This window comes from Ascidiella aspersa, chromosome 5, assembly GCF_963924565.1.
Source record: "Ascidiella aspersa chromosome 5, kaAscAspe10.2, whole genome shotgun sequence".
NCBI lineage: Eukaryota > Metazoa > Chordata > Ascidiacea > Phlebobranchia > Ascidiidae > Ascidiella > Ascidiella aspersa.
Genome location: NC_139451.1, coordinates 25,460,563 through 25,483,811, shown reverse-complemented (window position 1 = coordinate 25,483,811; position 23,249 = coordinate 25,460,563). Strand labels below are relative to the sequence as shown.

General features: G+C 36.1%; 1 protein-coding gene across 1 annotated transcript in view; it reads right to left on the bottom strand.

Annotated features, from left to right (window-relative positions):
- The window catches only part of LOC146145606 (cubilin-like), a 97,569-nt gene that overhangs the window by 31,936 nt on the left and 42,384 nt on the right, over positions 1-23,249 (bottom strand). Inside the window, exons 39-46 of the mRNA XM_083390329.1 lie at positions 8,963-9,071; positions 7,914-8,040; positions 5,258-5,384; positions 4,625-4,701; positions 3,213-3,359; positions 1,746-1,945; positions 1,113-1,276; positions 390-486 (exon numbers count right to left, since the gene is read on the bottom strand). Coding sequence (XP_083246455.1) covers positions 390-486; positions 1,113-1,276; positions 1,746-1,945; positions 3,213-3,359; positions 4,625-4,701; positions 5,258-5,384; positions 7,914-8,040; positions 8,963-9,071 — 1,048 coding nt within the window. The remainder of the gene's footprint in view (positions 1-389; positions 487-1,112; positions 1,277-1,745; positions 1,946-3,212; positions 3,360-4,624; positions 4,702-5,257; positions 5,385-7,913; positions 8,041-8,962; positions 9,072-23,249) is intronic.

Here is a 23,249-nt window from a genome sequence, read left to right as displayed (position 1 = left end):
TATGAATACCAGAATCACAAAGACAAACCGGTAAAAAACAATTTACTTTACTCTTTTGAATACGCCTCTCTAATCAACAATTTATTATTCAAAATACTTCACATAATAATAACAAGTAAAGTGGGTTATATAATAAATAAGCATGTAAAATAAGAAAAATAAACAAAGCAGATTGTACGATTGAGGTATAAATACCAAAATCACAAACTAAGGCAGCTAACCGAAAAAAACAAACAAACAATTTACTTTTATTATGAAATACACCTCTAATTAACAGACACTAAGCAACATAATAGAAGCTTTCTATTTTCTCAACAGAACAAATACCAACTTATTTTCAAAAAATTCAACTGGGATAAATGAAGAGTATTTAATTATTTTATACTTACGCTGGGATAGTTTGGCGACGAAAAGGTCTGCGAAGTGACCAGGTCAGTGAGGGTCATTATTTCTCCACACTCGCCCTGTTGTCCAGAAAACACGAGCCTGCGATAAATCATAACATGTTGCTTTTTTGCCATATCACTATAGTTAGAATAAACTCCGTGTGAAAAGGTGACTTTAAACTTTTTTAACTGATGCCTTGTTCAATCCGTACATTTTAACTTAATTTGTACGGCCGTTGTTTTTGTAGTTTCGGATACATTAAAACCCCTCACAGATTCACCAAATCTGTCGATCAATAATGCAAGCAAGACAGGCTAAAAAACAACTTCTAGCCTGCAGTTAGGTTCGAACTCACGACCTTGGGGCACACTGGGACCGTTAAACAATGTTTTAAATTGTATTAAAGAACTTATTTAATATACTAAAGGTTACCAGGGACCTGCTAATCAAATTGACAAACAATATTTGCGAAAGAAGACTATCCTTTTATTGCCGTTCTGTCAAATAACAATAGCAAGACTGACTTAAAAATATAAAAACTACGAGTTGTACAAAGTAAGGCAAACCACAGTATAACTTTGCTAAAAAACAAAAAATAATCTTAAATAATTTTTTTAAATAAAAAGACAAACAAAAAAAAGCACACTGAATAATATAAGAAAAAATATGAACAGTCTCCCAACAGCACGCATTAAATCAGACAAGAAAAATGTTAAAAGACTCACTTAAACCCGACGGCGTTTCCAGTGTCGTCGGTTTGGAAGTTGACAACCATTCCATTCGAAGAAGTGACGAGGTCCTGTGGAGGGGAAGCCCCGCAGTAGCGACCGTTTCCGTCGACACCCTCGGGATTAAGAGGCGGGGAGTCCTGGTCGCGACCGTTAAGTAGCTGCAAAAAAACGAGTAAGATAGATTTTTTTTGTTAAAAAAACATGTAAGATTATTATTTGTTAAAAAACGAAGGAGATTGATATTTTTGTTAAATTTATTTGACATGTAAAGTACAGATCGACCGATATCGCTTTCTCGGACCGATACACGATTTTTCACCTTTTTACCAACCGATACCCGTTACCGATCCTTGGATATGGTAACAATTTAAATAAAAATAAAATCCGATCAACTTGGGAGTTTATCTACCTATATTTGGTAAACTCTTATTTGCACGTTACCCTAGCAAAAAATAGAAAAAACACAGAGGTCAAAGCATAAAACAAAATATTAAGGTTTTCCTGCACACAAACATTTTTTTCATAATAAAAAGCAGACCTTTGATAACTACAAAAGTGACGAAAATGCAGCATGCTATTCAATTTTATTTGAATAGCAAATTAAATCTACTATACGATATTACATACCTCGATATAATCGCCGCTGTCCTCAGAACACTGGGCGCCGTCGCTGTTTGTGATGGCAAAGTTGGAGTCGAAGTTCAGAGAGATGGTGTGGCCTATAGTGACCACAAGCACCCAACTGCATCGGGTGTTAGGGGGATACTGACCGGGGTAGTTGGGCGACTGGATAGCGCTCAAGTCGGACACTACAAGCCCGCCACAGCCTGAGATATAAGCAGACATATATAACAGAATGTAGGTGTAGTTTGTAATGTGCACTTCGTTTTTAAGACGATTTATTTTGTTTCAGAACCCGTGTAATGTGTTTTAAAGAATACCAGTAGAAAACCACATGACTGTATTTTAAAATACAAACGAAAACTTGAGGCGAAATGATCTCAAGCTAAGAGACAAACTAAACATTCCCAATTCATCAGTTGTTTATTCTTAAAAGCCATTTACAGAAAAAAGTTTTTTTTAATGTACATAACTAGTAATGTCTGTTTTGTTTCATTGTTTTAAATGACTTGACTTAAATCCTTTGGAAAAGTGACTAGGGTTAAAATTAATGTTTTCATTATGCATTTTTTTAAATTGGGTATTTACTTAATTTTTTGCACATAAAACAATTTGCTTGCTATATGTTGCGTATAGGACGAGTTTACCAGTTTAAACAGTTTAAAGTTTTATATTTGTGACAAGGACTTGACTTGAAGATGACTTGCTATGATTATGACTGACTGGGACTTGACTTGGCCAACCGATGACTTTTGCTGGGACTTTTAAAAAAGTTTACAACTCTGGTAAGCAGACAATAAAAAGGTCTGGGAAATACACATATAATGAATCTGGTGAACAAACAAAAAATAGCCGCTATTGTTGAATGTATTTAGACCAGGGGTTCCCAAACTTTTTTGCTGGGTACCCCTAAATAGATTTTAGCTTCTCGTAGACCAGGGTCTACACGAATTTTTTATAGATGACGTCACAAAACAAGCAGTGTTAAGAAACATGCTGTTTTCGGTCCAACAAATGTTAAATAGAAATAAAGTCAAAATATTACATTTAATGAGAATCCGCCAGGGCGTTTTTTCAATTAAACAATTTTTTTGAATATTAATTCTACATTTTAAATTTTACACCAATATTTTAATTAGGCCTTTGTGGATCCCCTAAAATAAGTCCACGTACCCCCAAGTGATACACGGACCCCAATTTAAGCACACCTGATTTATACAGTATTGTATTTGTGCACGAGTTAGATTGAGAACAGGTGGTTTCTTAAATCTACTTGTTTCATGGCATATATAAATCCATTAATGACTTTTAAAATATTTTCACTTCTAAAATATTTCATGCCGACTCTAGTAAATACAAACCATTTTTTTTTACCTTCAAAAAATTTAGAAACCCCTGATTTCAACGGACTTGCGCGTGACGCAAAAGAAAAAAAAACTTACTAAAACCACAGAAGCAACGTAAGCGGCTCACCTTGCTGATATGAAGCGTTGAAGCCGAGGTAACCCACACTGTTATCCGACACCATACGCATCGTCAAAAAGTTGCCAGAGGAGTGCTGTGTCGGAACGCTCACGCGGCCGCAGTATTTGCCGATCTGTGGTGAGGTTATGTTCGGTCCTGGGGAAAAGAGTCGATTTGTTTGACAAATTGTTGAAAACACCGGGTTTGGCTTTTTTAGAAGTATGTTTACACACCGAAATAGCAAGGATAGGTTAATTAATTTGAAAACAATTTGCTAGGACGGAAATTTGCAGACGGTTGTTGTAGCCAGAGCGGGATTTGGGGCAAATTTTAATTCAAGGCAAACACTGTGATTTATAAGAAGCAAGGATTTTTTGTAGTTTCAAAATGTAAAATTTGAAAAAAAAATTCTTACTTAATACCACCTAGGCTTGCCCACATTTTATCTAAAATTTGCCTGTTTCTTGCACATAATAGACACATCACCAAAACTAGATTTTATGTTAACAGAGAACCCGTGAATGAAATTGATAAACCGGAAAGTTTAGTGATAATGTGTCAATGGCATTGGAATACGATTGACTGTATGTTCGTCTGGTAACGGGCGAGGTATTAAACAAGTCATAAAAAATACTATTTTCGTGAGGTACAGACGCTTTCCCAATTAAGTGTTTTACTGTTGTAAAAAGGACACTGAACATTTGCGAAAATATTGGTATAATACATGGAAAACTGATAACAAAGTAAATGCATAACACTAAAATGTCGGACTTAAACGCCGGCAACATCACATTTAAAACGTCCTTTTAAACATGTACATGAATAATGTTTGGCATAACAAACGTTTCCGTAATCGCGGTTGTCAATATCAGTGATGTGAATCAGGGGTGGTCAACCTACGGACCGCAGGCCAAAACCGCCCGTCAATGAATATTATCCGGCCCGTCACCTCTTTAACGAAATGGATAAGAGGCCATTTCTATTTTTTTGGGGCTATTTCAACAAAGTAAATGCGAAAAATTTACAGCTTAAAGTGGTGTGTAAGTTTACCCTTGATTGGAACTATCAACAACGGAAGTTACGCCAACTCATTGTATCTGAAAGCATAACTGTCAGTTGAAATTTATTACGACCAGCAGAGACGTTTCTGAGGTTGGTTTCGACCACCGACTTGAAAAAGAATGCCCACCCCTGTTGTAACTATTTTTATACGATCGCTGCTCCGGCCGTATCGCGCATGAATTTGTTCTTGTCATACTTTGTGTATTTTACTTTCAGCGCTAACGGAAAATAAACATTACTTACTTACTTAGTTATTTTTATGTTTTTTATGTCAGTTCGCCTGTATCGCCCTACATTGAATACTACGGAAATGCCCTCGACAACGGAATCATGTTAGATTTGTACGATGGCTGGCTTACCATTGTAGAAGGCGAGGTAATCGTACATGCAGGAATCCTGCGTTTCCGTGTCAAGAAAGTCAACATTCACAATAACCCTGTAAAGGTGTAACACACGCCCGGTTTAACTCAAACGGGTACAAAAAATACAAGTGGTATCAGCACTAAACTTAATATTAAAAAGACATATATAAAAGATAGGGGTGTAATACAGTAGTGTGAAATGAGCAAAACATGTCCTGCCGTAAATCCTGTCAGGATGCTAACTTTAATACAGTTTTTCACATGTCGCTGTTTGGCCTGGTTCGATGGCCGACTGCAGTAGTTTACAATGTAAAACTTTATATGTTTATATTTTATTGGGATTGGATTTCGGCTGTCTCTTAAATTTGACAAAGTGCGGCAGAAACACTGAGACATGTCGCATATTAATTAAAAGGCGATATTGTGTTTACCTACAAAAAGTTCCGTTTAAGAATTGGGTCGCTAAAGCTTGGCTGTTCTACTTAGGCTTAATGTTTGTGTCGCCCGCATGAAAAGGTTTACAAACACTGGTTTAATAGGTGGGGAAAATACAGAAACAAAAGTGTCATGGGCAATAATAAGTTGGCTACACCCGAATTATATTAATCCAACAGCGTATATCGAACTTACGTATATCCGACGGCTGCCTCAATGGTCCATATGCAGTTCAGGTTATTTGGGTATTCGCCCGGCCATCCTGGCGAAAATATGTTGATCGGGTAGACGGCCGCCACCAGCTGGTCGGATCCACACGTACCTGACAAGTTGACAATTCAAGTTTATTACGTCATAATTTGCCTTGGCACGAAAGAAATGTTGGGAAATTTCTGTACATGCTGATTGCTGGTAAGTCGATATTTTTAAGAAGAGCAGACAATTTTTTTATGACATGACACGCTGTCATACGTGTTCGCTTTTAATAAATCAGAAACCAGAAAATCTAATTTGTCAATTGTGCATTTAGGTCAAAGCATTTTTATGATTTCTGTATTTCATGGACTGTTAAACGTAATTGACATATAATATCAAGACGTTATCCTTGACCTCACTCTAATATTTTTGCATGTATTGTTGTTTCATTATTTTTGAAAACATGATTTAACTTTACTTAACCATTGTGTTGTTGTAGTTAAGTTCCTTTAATGTGCTACTACTTCAATACCGGTTCAACTTGTTTGCGTTTTGTCTATGCGCGACATCATTTGACACGCGTGACGCATTGATTTTTCTATGACGACTCTTATATCCGTCTATAACAGATTTTTAAACTTTTACAAAATAAGTTATAACAACATGACAGTTTGCTTGACCCTACTAGAACAACATTGCTTAGCATGTATTGATAGTTCATTCAATTTGAAGATAGGATAAAACTTTACTGAACCATTGTGTCAGACTTGGACAACTAGATAAATCTAGTTTTCTAAAACAATGAATTGGGGGAAATTGCGGCCAATTCTAATTCTAATCTAATATGTGACTTGCCTTGTGCTCTAATTCCAGTTCTAATCTAATTTGGATTTTACCAAAAATGCTACTTTGTTCAACGGCATTTTAGTTTCTCAGTGGGAACAAATAATTTGAATTAACACTTTTTGGTCGGAACAACCGCTAAGTGATTTTTATTGTTTAACAGCATAGGCTATGCTAAAAAAAAAATTGACACAGGAATATTTGCCATTTATATTCTTGCGAAATTAAATGGCGATTCGAACTAAATCATTTGTGATTAATTAAATCTAATTCTAATTCTAATCTAAAAAACAAAATGCTCTAATCTACTTTAAAGAAACAGCAGTGCCCTAATTTTAATTATACCGAAATAAAAACAAATAATTTAATTGCCCAAGTCTGGTTGTAGTTAAACTGCTTTAAACTGCTGCAGACTTCAGCATCGGTTTAACGTGTTTTCATATCTTCGGTATGCGTAATCATTTAACACGCATGACATATTCACTTTTGCATATGACGACTCATCCTCGTATAACAGACTTCTAAACTTAATAAATCATAATAACATGACTGTTATCCTTAATCCATGGCAAGGCGGTATGTAAATATTATGGTATGATAAGTTTTCGAATAGGCAGTGCAAAGCAGGGCTGCGGAGTCGGTTAAAAATAACCCGAGTCCGACTCCCCACAAAAAAAATAAACCCGAGTCCGACTCCCGAGTCCGACTCCGGCAAATGTGCGATTTTGTCGAGTCCCGAGTCCGGCCCGGACTCTACAGCCTGTATATGACTAATTTACGTAACTAAAATAACGTGGATATTCAGCAATTCACTTATAGGGGTGTCGTATAATTCATTCACTCACAATACATGGTTGGAAAATATTCCGCCATATAATATTCCACCTTTACAATTTCCATTTTGCGGCCATAACAGTTTAAAAATTCAGTACTGTGCTTGCGCATGTCGGACTCGGGACTCGGGACTCGGGTAGTTTTACAAGGTCTTACTCGAGTCCCGAGTCCGACTCCAACAAAAACAAACCGACTCCTCGCGTCCCGAGTCCGACTCCGCAGCCCTGGTGCAAAGTGCGTATTAAAAGTATCTCATGCTTAAATGCATCCTTACTTGTAACACGAATAAACCATTTCGCGCGATTTAAGAAACTCTTGGGGCATACTGCTTGGGAAATTACTGGTTTATAACGACAAAATTTTTTTCTAGGAGAAAGTAAAGTAAAAACAAAGAAACTAGGTAAAAGTTGTGGCTGGGTTCTTCCCATTGTCTGAATAAGTGCGAGGAAAATGTCTGACTGAATTAATAGTTGTCTGAGCCCGGAGTAAATGCCCCATACGGAGGTAAGGGCCGAGTTCAAGATGCGCAAAAGGAAAACTTTTTTTAAAAAGGCAGAATGTAAACATTTTAACCTCTAGTTTTTGGTGGCGGGCGCAGGTTTTTTTTTAAGGTTTGGCTTGGGTGACCGCTAAGTAGTTTTAAGAAACCGCAAGTGTTTCATTTAAATACCAAAAGATAGCCATATTTGCTTAAACGAATTATTTATTATTTTTTGGGAAACCGCTGGAGAAATTTGAAAAAACACCTTAAAAAATCACTGGACGGGTGTGTAATAAGCAGTAGGTATAAGTAGTTTTAATGATTTTAAGTTTTAAATATGCTGACCCCAACAAATCTATGTTTCGCTAGGAAAAAACGGGATTTTAGTAAACTCGATAAACATTCAGAGAGAGTCGGTTGTCTTATTCAAATAGAATAACGACAGCATCGGGGCGATAAAACCAGCCATTATTGCTTTAATTTAATTATTATCAGCACCTGGCTGGATTGTGGGTACGTTGGTTGGGTTCGGGTCAATTCCACCGCCACCTTGAGCGGTCCAGGTCATGTAGAAGCCGAGTCCGTGTACACCCCAGTCCGAGTGGAACCACACAAGCATTGCACCCTGAAAAAAGTCGCGATAAAAATCGATTTTTTTTTCTTGCAAACCTTTGAAATTGTTTGTTGCACTTGCGACGCCCCTAGCCATATACATTTCGCCAATTTTCGTTTTTATATTTATGTGTATATAAAATCATAATCAATATTTGCATTGTTTTCGTAACCAATGAGTAAGAATGCATTTTCAGGAGATAATAATACTTTTAGGCATTTTATTTCCACAATAAGTTTTGAATACAAAACGGAAAATCATTGATCGAAACCCTTGAAAAATTCAAACGTCGCACCAAGTTCGAAATTTCGAAGCGGAGTAATTGAATTGGACTAATTAAGAATATGTGCAATTGTGCACGTTACTCAAACATAGCAAGGATAGTTGTAAAATACACCACAGTACGCCAAAAATAGAGCCATAATATAAACGTTTTGATCAAATCCTGTAGAAAGTTTACACGACGTTATCCTATAATGGCCTATATAAACAAGTTTTGAAAGGACCTTTTTATTTTGAGTTGAGCTATACGCAGGGCTCAAAGGGCTACGACAACTCAGTTGATAGAATTCTAAGTTACGAATCAATACGATTTAAATGAGTTATCAAAGTACGATCACAGGATGAGAAAGGTAGCAGCGCCACGTGTTTTTTCACCACTTGCTCCCTCTGATCCTACGTAGATCCGTAGTTTGTATTAAGGATAACTGTCTCGAACCAGGAACCCGGAGGTAGGTATTCTTTAAACGGATAATCCTAATAATTTAGCTTCATTGTGAATGCATCTGCTTGTAATATTTAACCCTCGGCCGAAATTTTAAGCACAATGCATCAAAAGTCGTTTATTTTATTATGTTTGTGGCGATAATGAGTTCTGATTTACGGTACGATTTGAACCAACTTTAAGGTATATGTTTAAAAGACGTAAAATAACCTGGGATGTGGAACCGGCTGGTGGTAGAAAATCGTTGCCGCACATGAAGAGCAAGAGCGGAAATTCTGTCGAATCGCCGTCGAAGATCATCAGGTAATCGTAAACGCACCTGAAAAAAGTAAAACGACACCACTCAGATAAGGATTTCGTCTATATTTTCACCACGAGTCTCAAAAGTAGCCCTCGGACTCGCTTCATGGGGCAAAATTTTTATTGGTGGTTCAAAAGGCTTTATTTAAGCCGTTTGAACTACCAATACCTATTTAAAGCCTTCCAATACCAATATTGAAGGTACAACCAACACCTTTTGGAGGTATTACCAATACCTATAAAATATACTACAAAATGTGCATGGAAGGTTGAGAATGATGGTCTATACCAGTGCTTTTCAACCTTTTACACCGATATATACCTTCAGCAACTTCTTAATACTCCATATACCCCACAAATCTACGCAATAACGTGGCGATTTAAAACAAGGAACCTTGAGAACTTGCTGTTTTCGGTCAAGCTAGTGCGCACCAAAGAAACCAAGTATAACCACATTAAAAGACGGGAATCGTTAATCACGCGAACGCGAAAAAAATACAAAACTTTTTATTTAAAATAGGCGTGACATATCAATCAAATGGCAAACAAGACGTGAACGATTTAACAGATGTATGGTTCCTATAATCCAGTGGTTCTCATAGTATGGGTCGCGCAAGGTAAAAAAATGAGTCGCTCTATGGTGATTCAATCTTGCGCAAACGAACTTTTTTCGTTTAATTTTTTAAGTATTTTCAATTCAATCTTCCATGACTGAAACATTGCATTATAAGCATTTCATGTGGCTTCAACTCAGTAACCTGGATTATTGCATCATACGTGGTTTTATGAACGTTTTGATGGCAGCCAACCACGGTATAGTCATAGCCAACCACAGTAGCTATAAGACTGATGTAAGCGGAAGCCGCACATTTGCTTTATTACTTTTTATTTTTTTAGAAGATTATTCTGCTAGCTCGTATTACCAGGGAACCGAACCGGAACTTTATGAACCGGTTTTGGGTCAATTTTTTCCGAACCGTAACCGAACCTGAACCGTTTTTTATAAGATTTTAAGGAGCCGAACTGGAACTGAACCGAATAATTTGAAAGTACCTGAACCTTAACCGATACCGAACCTGTAAACAAAAGCGGTGCGCTCCAGCATGACGTCACAACTTCTATTTTACAGAGTCAAGTCACGCCATGTTCGAAATTTTATGAAAAAAATATGAATATTGAATAAAAAAATCGTTCATTTTTTATTTTTTAGATAGTTCATAAGTCACGGAACTTAGATTAAATGACTTACAATTCAAAGATTATTCTCTACATTTATCGACCCACATTTTGAGATTTAACGCAAATTATATTGTATCTGAACCAGAACTTTATGAACCGGTTTTGAAATAACGATGTTCAAACCGGAGCTGAACCGGAACTTTTAAATTACTCCGAACCAAAACCGGAACTGAACCGAAACTGAACCGGATTCCGAGAAAATCCTTGAACCTGAACCGAACCTTAACCGGAAAAGTCAAACGGTTCGACTCCCTGCGTATTACACACATATACCCCAGAATTCTGTTAGACGAGCGTTAGTGCTGTCGTAGTCAGTAGTCACTGATAAACTTGGGATTAGAATTGAGAATATTGTGTATTATTTATTCGCAACTTGAGGTCCTGTGCAGAAACTCATCCGTTTCCGTTCAAGCTATAGGTACGTTTCTTTCGATGCTAGCTATAGGTTTTGTTCCTTTCAACTAGGTCAGTGCTTCTCAACCTTTAAAATTTCCATCCGCACGAAACAAGCACAGTAAGTTTGCAACCTTTAGTTTTATTTGTGAAATAACAATAAAAGGGTTTGTGTATTAAAACCGTGTGGCTAAGCCTTAACCGATATAAAATAAATAGCTTAAGTTGCAATGAACCACTATACCACACTATATTATTGTACCTGTAACGAATAAGTGGGCTTATTTGATTACTGTATTACACATAATAAAAGATAATAATGCACCATTTTCATCCGCACATACATTCGCACGACGTTAGTCATCCGTATTACAAGTTTTTTTGTCCGCACAATTATGTACCATCCCACGCGTTGAAAAGCACTGAACTAGGCAGACTTGGACAACTAGATAATTCTAGTTTTCTAATTGAATTAGAGCAAAATGCGGCTAATTCTAATTCTAATCTAATTTATGAATTGCCTGTGTGCTCTAATTCTAGTTCTAATCTAATTCGGATTTTTCCAAAACTGCTACTTTGTCCAACGGCATTTTTAGTGACTCAGTTAAAACACAGAATTTCAATTAAAACTCTTTGGTTGGAACGACTTGTATGTATTTTTTACTGTCTAAAAAGCATAAAAAGGCTTAAAAATAAGCACACACATATTTACCATTCACATTCTTATAAGAATACTTTGCGATTAAATTAAATTGGTTGTATGTGATTCTAGTTCAAATTCTAGTTGAAATTTGTTTTTTTAGGAATTCGGTAATTCCAATTCTAATCTAATTTGAAAAAACCTAAAACAATCTAATTCTAATCTAATTTAGAAAAACTAAAATGCTCTAATTTTAATTCTAATCTAATTTTAAAAAGCTAAAATAAATCTAGTTGTCCAAGTCTTGAACTAGGTCATTAGTTGCAGGTAGTATTGTTGAAAGTTAGAATTAATCATTTGTTTGTAATAAATTATTGTTTCATAGAGGCTACTACATCTGATCATCTGTGTCTTTTTCTATTTCATGCACGTCAGAAAACGCACATTTTTTTATTTTTGAGGCTTGGGTCGTGAGATGTTCATAAAACTCAGATTTGGGTCGCGCTCAAAAAAGTTTGACAATCACTGCTATAATCGGTAAACCGATATATCGGTCTATCTCGACCTATAATACTGTTATCCCCCCTAAACATTCAATAGTTTAGGGGTGTTAATTACGACATAACAGCCAGATTCTCTAGAAAGCGAAATAATCATGCAGCGCACAGTATCTTTGGGCTAAAAGGTGTCCTTAATTCGTGCCAACATAAATAGACTTATAAGATTCGCGAATCGAAATTACGTATCGTAAAAGGGGGGAAATATTGTAGTTCGATTATATAAGCTGTCACATTTGGGTTGTTCACTAATGATTAACTAATATGTATGCCCTTCGAATACCTTTCGCAAGCTGTATACCCCAGTTTTAATTTGGTATACACTTGGGTATACAGAATACCCGGTTGAGCACTGGTCTTCATATGTGAAGTACACGACTGATGAAAGACATTGGTTTTGACGCTTAATCAGCATTTAAAACCGAAGGAATCCATATTTTTATAAAGTGCTGTGCTGTTAAAACTGTGGTCATTTTACCATTTCCAGCGCAGCCTTTACTGAAACATACAACACCCACATTTGTAACAAACAAACTGAGACATTTTAAAATTTTAAAAGTAACATTGGCATAATTTAACGATTGTTTCTTTTTGTTGAAATCCGATTTAAAATGTTTAACTTTCGTAACGTAGCAGAACTATGCTCAAATATAAAAAAATTGGTAAGACAACTTAATCTTGATCAAATGTGGTGTGTAAGGTCGCACTTTATTTTAGGTATAAATATTCAAAAAAACGACTAAACCGACGCTGCTCACGAAAAAAATCTTTTTTTATAGAATAAACCTACTTTAAACCAGGAAGACGACAGAGGAAATAGGGTCGGTGTCGCATAACTGGTTCAAGGGATGAGTAACATAACGAAAAACTTTAGGACAAACGGGAATTTTCGGTGGAACTATGCCTTGACTCGTTAATCATATAGGCGATAGTTTGCATTGTGAGTTTTATCGGAAGTCGGGACTATATTAGGTGTATAAAGTGACAATATTGCGCGTCTGATCTATTTAAGGGTCTTGTTATTTTTTGTTTTAAACAAGAATATCAAAATCGACACAATAATTAACGTTCAAAATTACATTTTACCAAAAACAATGTTAACTGGCGAAAAACATTATTTCGATTCATGTAGTTTTAGATACACTATACAAGGATCTGTAATGGAGTATGAATGGTAAAGCCAAATCAGTTCATTAACCAACGATGATACAAGTATCGAAATGTCTTTGAGATGATGTCGACTTAATTTGCTTTGACATTCATTATATTAAGCCAAGTAGTTTTATTTAAAGCAATTAAGGGTCGTTTTTTAGCATTGCTATATCAGAACATAGTAGAATGCGCTTTTTTCACGCCAAGGCACAAAAGGCTGTGTAAAACGCCCACTTTTGTACTATTTTTTGCAAGTATGCACCATGTATATTATATTAGAAAGAACAAACTCAAAGAGTGTGTAAGTTTCATTAAAAATCGAAATTGTTTATAGCGGTAACAAAGAGTCTGTGTGTTTCTTTAGCATATAAAAAAATGTAAAAAATTGCCAAAGAATGAAAACAGTAATAAAATTGTCAAGAGATTAAGATTTAAAGTTTTTTCTTAAGACCTAAAAACCATTGATGTCATAACTGTAAGAGAAACATTATCAGAAGTCTTTATAAAGTTAGCAGGATGAAGTAGACCGAGCCCATTAACATGTTATGGCAGGAAGCGATTAGTCTACGCTATAATCGCCTTCTATAAAGTGCTATGGCGTCATGAGGCGGGATTTCCTAACGTGTGAAACACAACGCTCATAGTGTAAATAGGTTAACCAGGTGGCACTATAGAAAGACAAACTGCATTGTATTCTCGACAAGGTTTCGTACATCCGTGCTTCACCAGGTCAAAGCAGAAATATATTTTTTTTCAATTGACCTGATGAAGCACGGATGTGGGAAACCTTGACCACAACACAGTACAATTCGTCTTTTTATAGTGCCACCTGATTACCCTATTTAGAATTAGACAAACGCGGCCATTTACAAATAGAGTTAATACGGTTTTCGTGATCGCCATGTGGCGATAAGCGTGTAAAAGCTATTTGCAAAGCGACAGCAAGTAAGAACCGTTGGTTATTTTAATTTCTAAACAATATTTTTTGCAATGTTTGTGGCCCACGAAAAAATTATACTTCAAAGTGTACCTTTCTTTAAAGAAGCACAGGTTTTAAAACAGTAATCGAAGCGGTTCTGGGTTTTCGAATTCTCATATAGGCTTCAACCAAAGTAAGCACACTTCCATGACTATTCGGTGGCATTTTGACAGGTCTTTTATATCACAGCCAGCGAGAGAAGAGTGCAAGGCTTGCTTGATTGACAGCGTTTCCAGATTTCACATCGACACATTGCACTGGATATCGAATTTCGAAATTTTTTAAGTAACAAAACCGTTTCAAAGCAAGGAATAGAAAGTTAGTGTTCTTGAAAATCAAGTTTTAGTTTCTAACAGCTATGGCCATTTGACGTCTTGCAGACCAAATTATATTAAGGACTGGCAAATTTAACAAACGCATCAGCATTGTATGCTGGAGAGGTGTTATTTTCATTGTTTTAATGCTTACTGTGTAGGTGTATAATTAGTGTCAAACTTGCACTTGTTTTTAAAATTGTTCAACGTGTATTTGACTTATAGCGTAATGTGATCATAAAGATAACGTATCTAAATGAACCATAGAAAGCAGTTTTGAATTAAAATCACAACTACAGCTGACAGAGTTACAAGAAATCGTCAAAACAGAAAAGACCAACATTATATTATCCAATCTATTACCGATAACGGCTTTAATCCAAAAGGTTGGCAATGTCTAAAGGCGCCAACATTGCAACTACTGTGACAGTAAACGTGACAAACGAGCCTGTGCACGAATACATAATCGCCAAAGTCTGCGGCGTCCTATTCCTAAGCACGGCTACCTGGATTCTATTTTCAATGCTGGTGTACGTGGCGAGAAAACGACGCTCAACCGACAGGCGCCAGCGAAGGCGAAACGCGGTTCTGTACGGCTGCGTTATCTTCTCCGGCCTTTTCAACGCCGCTTTTTTGACGTGCTGCCTTCTCGCGTACAGCTACGGCCAGAGCGCGCGCTCCGACGCTGTTTGTAACGTCATAGGCAAGGTGGAGGTCGAGCTGTCGGTGTTCGGCACGACGGGGGTGTACGTGTTCCTGTGGATGCGGCAGCGCATCATTTACGAGAGCCCGGCGCTGGACGGCGTGAGCACGCGTAAGCTGAAAATGTACAGTAACGCGGCTATCGCTGTACTAACGGTTGGACTTCACTCGCAAGCCATTCTCTATAACGCCTTAAACACGTTCTTGTACATTCCCGGAAGAGGCTGCGGGTTTGATAAACACTACCAGCCCTGGCCCGCGCTGGCTGTGTCAACCATCAACGTCCTTTGTCAGGCCACTATGATATTTCTTTTCACCTATCCGTTCACGCGCAAAAACGTCTTGGCGCAGCATAAGAAGACAAAAGCGATTTTGGTTCGTCTCGTTGCAGCCACTGTGGTATGTATGGCCAGCGATGGAGCCAGCGGCCTGTACGTTGGCGTGTTCGCAAAGGACACCTTTTATCTGCCGCTGGCGTGTTACGCTTTTAGCTCAACGTTAAACTTGTGCGCCGTGGTTTTTACTTTCGGTTATTGGCCACAGATTTTGACGTCACCGTTCGCTTGCTGGCGACTTCAAGATGAATCCAGCAACTGATGGACTTGTTATTTATACACATCGTCGTAATACAGTATTCGAATTCAATGATTTTTACTTTTGTATGCCTGTACCTAATATTGGCGGCCTAAAGTTTTGTCATCTGTTACGATTCAAACGTATAACAAAACTATGTAAATTTTATACTGAAGTTAAGTCAATTAAAACGTAAAAAAATGTTTAAAACGTGTAAAAAAGAGTAAAGTTATTGTCGGTATTACCGTAAGCTTTATAGCCCTTAAAAGTTTTTAATTAACGCCAAATGCTTTATTAAATATCGCAATGTGCAATATTCTTTTATTTTCGCATTTTGCATATAACACATATTTTTACTGATAAAAAATCAATTAGTGTATGTATAGTGTTTAGAATGTACGTTTCACCATTTATTATGTGATTTATGCCAGGGGTCAAAGTGGGACAGCAGAGAAGAGTAATGCCAAACTGCAAAATTTAATAAAAATGCATGCACTGGTGTCTAATCCTTTAGCTTAGGGGCCAAATGCCACATGTTTCAAAACCGGACAATTCTCGATTCGCCCTAACCGATTTACCATTATGCTGACGTCAAACTGGTTTACAATTGCAACACTTCCAGCCCTTGCGACCTAACACGCAGCAGATTCAAGCGACACGCGTACTAATGCTGTGCAATTCATGAGGCACGAGTAACGAGTATGTTCTTCATGACTTATCGTAGTTCTTCATGACTTATCGTAGAAAAAATGCAGGACTTGTTTTTTTTTTTTTTTAAGTTTTTGGTCTATGTCTCGGTCAGGTATTCCTTGTTTAAATGCCGTTACTATTCCTGTTTTATCTTTGATGTTTCACATCTTAGTTTAAGTTATCTTTGATATTGTACATCTTAGTATATTTTATCTTTGATATTGTACATCTTAGTATATTTTATCTTTGATATTGTACATCTTGGATCATTTTTTTTAACTTTTAAAACATTTTTTTGTTTAATTTTATACAATTTAAAAAAATAAATAAAACTGTTTTCAGTTTACTGTAGTAAACACTCCTTTATTTTAAGTTGAAATGAAAAAGTTTAAAAAATATACTTACAAACTCTGTTGTGCTGCGGCACGAAATAATTAAAAAAAAATAATAAAGTTGTATTTTACTCATTCTGTAAACAGTACTTGTATATTTCCTCAACATCAATTCCTTTTAATAATATTGATGGGATAATAATTCGTTTAAACAATCGTATTGCGAAAAAAAACGCATATTCCAGAAGTTTCATAAATTAATAATAGTAAACAACTCATGAAGTAGTGTACGTCGTGTCCAGTGTATTGGAATGTCTAAAGTAAATAACGGATCCTGAGGCCTATAGGATTCAAATATATTCTAACTTATTCTAACCACCATATGGGCCTGAAAGTTTACTCCAGAGCTATGATTGCGTATGGACGCGACATCGAACAATATTCAACAGTGCAGTGTTTCCTCACTCAGGGCGCATTTGTATGGAGCTCTAAACACTTGATGCCGCACCTGGCGAGCAAAGCGAGCGCGAAATTAATTTTACTGCACCGGTATTTTACTTGTAAGTTTCCATTACATAGGCTTTATAGTTACATATATTTTAAGCATAGGCTTTGTAGTTACTTATCTTTTATCTTTTAAGAATAATCCGTATATTTACTTTTTATAAAGGCCTTATAAGTACATGTATTTTTGAAAATAAGAATTATTACATAGACCTTATAGTTAAATATATTTAAAGTAAAAAGAATGTAAAAAATGATGACAAAAATATTGTTTGTATATTTTAGAAAAGTTTATCCATTTGTCTGCGGCGCACAGATTAGTAAGCGCAATAAAGTATTGAGCAGTGTTTCTTAATCAGGTGAATGGTTCACCCCAGAGTGAATAAAATTATTGCAGGGGTGAACCAACCAAAAGGGGTGAAAAAAGGGTGAACTGTCATAAATGGATAATAGCTTGCGAAACAACCGAAGTCATTTTGTGTTGTTATTTAATAGACGAGATAGTTTTTATCATATTATGTGAAGGGGTGAACAAAACTAAAAAAGGTTTTTTTATCTGTTTAAACCAGGCAAGAATTTTTCCCCGACGTAAGTCCAACACCTGCTTAAATCGATTTGTCGATCGTAAGAGCAAATAACGTCGAATATTTGCTTAGTTGGTGAAGCACTGATGGCTGCCCTTGTGGTTTCTTTACAATTATTGTTCTTTAATTATTGGTAAATTATTAAATATTCTGCGCTCTAAGCAATGAGAACTTCGTCAGTGAACCGTGATTGAAAATCTTTTGTTCAAATGTGGCAAGGTTTTTAGGGTATACATGGTGCCTATGAATATGCTGTTGCTACCAGGCATAGCATAGAGTGCCTATGATCCTTTTGAAACCCTGCATACACGGTGTATGATACACCGTTAGTATAGTTTATGGCGTTTTTCATTGCAAAGAGGCTTTTGGTACGTTTATTGTGTGGGTTACAAGCCTTATCGTATTAAACAAAGATGAATATCATATTTACCTCCAATATATAAAGTGGTGCTAATTAAATAAAAAACGTAAGTGACAAATTAGAACAGTTATATTCAGTGCGGCGGCTGCCCTTGCTTTTCGGCAACGAGTTTTTCAATGTCTGTTGTAGTAGTAGGTAATGCACAACGAATATCAGATTCGAGTCAGTTTCGTGCTTTACATTTGATAGTAATAAACAATGCAGAGAAGCCGCTTCGCATAGGTTAGTTGAAAAAATGGAATCAGAATATTCAGAGCTTGAATACCTATCCTTGCATTTACCCCAGGCCAAGAAGGCTGCCTTAATGAGTTCAGCGAAAAAAAAACTTTAAAAATAGCCGTTATATTGGTTCAGGAAGTCTCCAACAAAGTGACGTTAAGCTGCAGATACAAGGCATGGCGTGAGTAAGCCAACGTACCTAGTTGCCTTTACGATCAAACTCTATATTTCGATCCCCGGTGTAAAGCGTAGGTTGCAAGCAGCCATGCTATAACACGTAAACTCTCACACTATCGTGAGTCACCCAGCTTAGATATAGCCTTTCGGAAGAAGTATAGCAAGTGGAGGCGTTGTATATTGAACAGGAAAAGTGGAAAAACATGTTTTACATTGTACTAAGGGTTGCTGGAGGTGTATTCAAAATTTGTCGTTTAGACGAATGTATGTCATTCGAAATGCTGTTAATTAAACGTGGCAAGTTTAGGTAGGTCCCAAATGGCAATCAACACCATAGGTTTGCATAGTTTAAATAGCTTGCTATAGGCCAAAATAATTTACAACTTTTTTAAAGAAGGTTCGATATTATTGTTTATGTTACCACAGCCAAAAATAAAGGTTTTACGTCAAATATTTTGTGCGTATTTTAAAACTAAAAATTCCGTTAAATGACTGAGCGTTTAGCGAAACGTTGAAAAACAAGAACGTCAATGACCAGACATTTAGTGGCTCGGTTGTAAACTCGTCTATACCGTGAAGACGGTCAGAATCGCAGCACAACAGTTAAACTCAGCTCAGCGCTTAGCGCGTACAGGATGTAACAGGATGCAATTCGTTGGAGTTGTAATGGGTTATCATTACGCGGCTAGAGTCTCATGATCGTGACAATACGGTAGCTTTGCTTTGCGTATATAAAGCAATCCATTGTTTTGCATTGCTACAAAGTTTTAATAGCGTGGTATTTAATCACATACACGGATGTAGACAGGGGTAATTTCGAGATAATTCGAAAGAAAGCTAGTTCTACTTTAATATAAGTCTAGTAATCACGATAGTAATTTATTAAAATAGTGATCGGTTCTAAGGTAGGTCCGTACAGAATAGGGAGGATACTTGTGAAAAAAAGACACTGTATAGCACACTGTTACAATTAAGTTAGAAATCAAGTATGCTACGTTTTACTTCAGGTTAAATGTTTATTTAATTGCATTCTCTATTTTAAAGACAATCTAGATTCTAGAACATGTTGGGCAAAAAAAATGTCTAAACAGTTTACAGCATGTGAGAAGGTTTTTCTTGTAGCAAAAACATCTTTTTCCGTATATGTGCCCCACAAAACTGCAAGAAATTAATATAGTTTTGTCTTTATGATTTTATCGAGCTCCACAAAAGGTTTGTTGGTTAACCATAATACATTCAACACTTTTGCAGGATTGCTGCTTTAGCAAACACGGCTGCACGCAAATTTGAAGCAATATGAAGACCCCAAATTGGTTCGTTGGCGCAATGTCATGGTTAAAACAATAAATAATAGTTCAAAAAATCGATTTAAAGCGCATCTTTTTAACGCATAACTCCAAGCTGCAAATAAAATAAATTAAAAGACCAAAAAGAGATTTTTTCAAAGATTTTAAATACGCAAATCAATCCAAAGGCATTCAAAGACTTCCAAATATTCAAAGAATTCGTGCAAACCCTGCCATCGTACAAACTTTTAAAGACACGCACCCTATAGCTTTCAGTAAATTTTCGCACGATTCGATCCTGTATATTTGCAGATTCAACGCTACTTTGTGCCAAGAATGTGAAAAAATATAGCGTGGTGAATATACGGTCAAATTATCATCCCGATGAAAGGCAGGATATCGGTGCGGTCACATATTGCGGCGGTCTTGGTGGTGTAATTCAAAACGCGTCGTCAATTGCCCTCTTCAATAAGCAGTGGGTTAGCACAGCGTGTACGTTTCAGGTTAGCCAGTTATCGCAGTGAGTTATGTCGGTCAGCGTACTGTATTTGGGCATGTCTTAACTTTGGGTACGTAGTATTGCCTACTTTGATACCAAATTTTGTAAATGACAGTTTAAGAACATATGGCTTCTGAAGTAATGCATGGTCTGCGTTATAGTATAATATCAAAAACACATATGAATCAAAATTGATATATATATATTTACACGATTGTGCCTGTAAACGTTTATTAGCCGCGAACCACTTTTACTTTTTTTTTATCTCGTATCAATTTCTAAACTTTTGATATACATGAACTGGCCAAAAATTGTCAGCAATTCACCTATACCAAAACTTATTGTGTTTTTGGAAAAGGGTATAGCTTTTATAGGCTCTAACCAAAAGTTAAAATAGCTCAGTTAAACAACATTTATGGCCGACCTAAAGAGAAGCCCTAATATATACGGTAGCTATTTTTCAGTATATGGTGTCTATATGATCCTTTTGAAATCCGCTGACGAATTTACGTTTTTGTGGCCTAATTAAGATTTGTTTCTGTTGATTTTTGTAATGCTATTCAGCATGAACGATCCGATACAAAAGTCCAAAACATACACCTATAGTTTAGCGTGCTTTTCATTGCAAGGAGGTTTTAGGCGCCTTTACGGTGCTCGTTGCGAGCTTATTCGAATTTAAACTTTTATAAGTACGGTCAATTTGCGGTATACAGCGTATACACGTCAGGACCATTGCGTATATTAGTTGTCGGATATATAAGCAGAAGTATGGCCGATATACTTAGTAACGCGGAAACTTGCGAAACAGAAGACAGATAAGTTGAAGTACAAATTACCCAAGTTATTAGTTCTATATTAAGCACCTAGCAGTGCAATTGTTTTATTCGCCAGTGTAGTGAGGTATATCGACTTACAATTGTTTCTATACGCTCATTAGTAGTGCAATGCAATTTCAAATTAAAGTATGTATGGTCAGCAATCATGACTAAAAATAGTCTGTTATGGTCCAAACAGCTTTAAATCGTAGTATAAGTATAGGTAACTACAAAAGCTTAGAGACTGTTTTTAAACGTGTAAAAGGGCTTTGGGTATAATACGTTTTGACAATGGTGAGCAATTGCGTTTAAATAAAATATCCTTGAAACAAGTTTGAACTTTAAAGTGGTTATTAAAGGAGTTCTTAATTGATTTCACAACTTAAATTTCCTTTCCAAACGGCCATTTACTATTTGGGCCATTTTTTGTAAACCTTTTTTCGGTGTCGGTTCAAATTTAAGATAAGTAAATGTTAAAAAAAAAACGTTCACTGTACAGTCGTTATGTTTCTTTTTTCTGAAAACGTCTTTCTACATTTGATCGTTAACTTATAAGTTTGTTTTTCTCACTTAAACCTAACAGCGTTTTTTTGTAATTTTTAGCTTGCGGTGAACTAAAAAATAAAACTTGTTCCAAAACGAAAACATTTCAGCGTCATATTCCCCCTAATACACGGAAAGATGATAGGTAAACATTATAATGTTATGAATGTATACTACATTTAACTTGATTGCTTGTTGAAATGAATAATACGATTAGAATTTGTTCATAGCGAAAAATTCCGCGACACATTATAGTGTTTGAGATATCACTGGTTTAGAAAGATACAAGGATACATTGATTGCTTTGTTCTACATTTGCTGCGTTTACTTTTAAAAAATTCTAATGATACATTTATTAGGTACTTCTACATTTTTTAAACTTACTTATATAGAGAGTTAAAATAATTTCTTATTTGATATTTTTTTTAATTTTACTGAATTCGTTAGTTAACAAAAAAATTCCATTCGTTCTCTTATAAGAGGCTGCCTTGATTGCCTCCAACAGATATTTATAGCGACTTTTCGCCGGTTAAAAATAGGAACAAAATTCCCCATTTTTCCGCAGAACGTATAACGGTAATAGCTGTCCAAAATTACTACAATGAGCGCCGCCACCGTTTAATGACATGTTACCGTGACGCCCATAACCCTTCCTGCGATAGAGAGACCAGTTAGTAATGATCAATCATTGCCCTAATGATAGATTACCACATACCCTGGCCCGCGAATCTGAACACTGCTATACTGTTTAGCCTTTTAACGCATTTGTTGTTTTGGATGGAATTGGCACTCTTCAGAGGTATTGCGAAAATCTTTTGAAGCTCAGATGTAGACTGAATATCAAAATCCATACAGAAGAAAGGTCAGCATTTTGTAAACTCTTTAAAAAAATCGTTATTTATATTCAACATCTGGTGAATTAGTTAAGTTAAAACGTTCAAAAAATGCTACCTTTCTATACTTTGATATTCATTCTATATGTCTAACTATAGAACCTCAGGGCAATATGCTCCCAAGAAACCTTTGTAAAAATGCCAGAACCCTATTTAGAATAGAAAGGTCGGCGGCTGTGGTAGGTGCAATATAATAAATGCAAATTGGTCAGGAGAATTTGTTTAGCTGTATTCATAAACCCTTTGTTTTATGAATATCAACGTAGTCAACAGGAAAATAGAGTTTGAAAGAGTTCAGGGTTGTTGTTAGACGTAGTGTTAATCCTAAACCCCAACAGCACTGTAGGAGGTATATTTTAAAATTCAAACGTTTTAAATATTGGAAAAACGTTGGAAATATGCTACCTATACCTTCTGTATATGGGTTTTGCCATTTTTTCTTGGTACATCGCAAGCTTAAATGGCATAGATAAATTATATAGATAATAATTGCTGGATTATGTTGGCATTCAAACGTCAATAAATCGGAAACGAAAATAAATAAGTGCTCCCTACTATTAAACAGGTTTGTAAAATATAATTTATATGTTACTAGACAAAGTTGTTAGACTAAAACGTAAAAAAATGATACCCAGTACAGGATTTGCCTAATTGTGAATTCCCAATCAAACTGAATAGTAAAGAT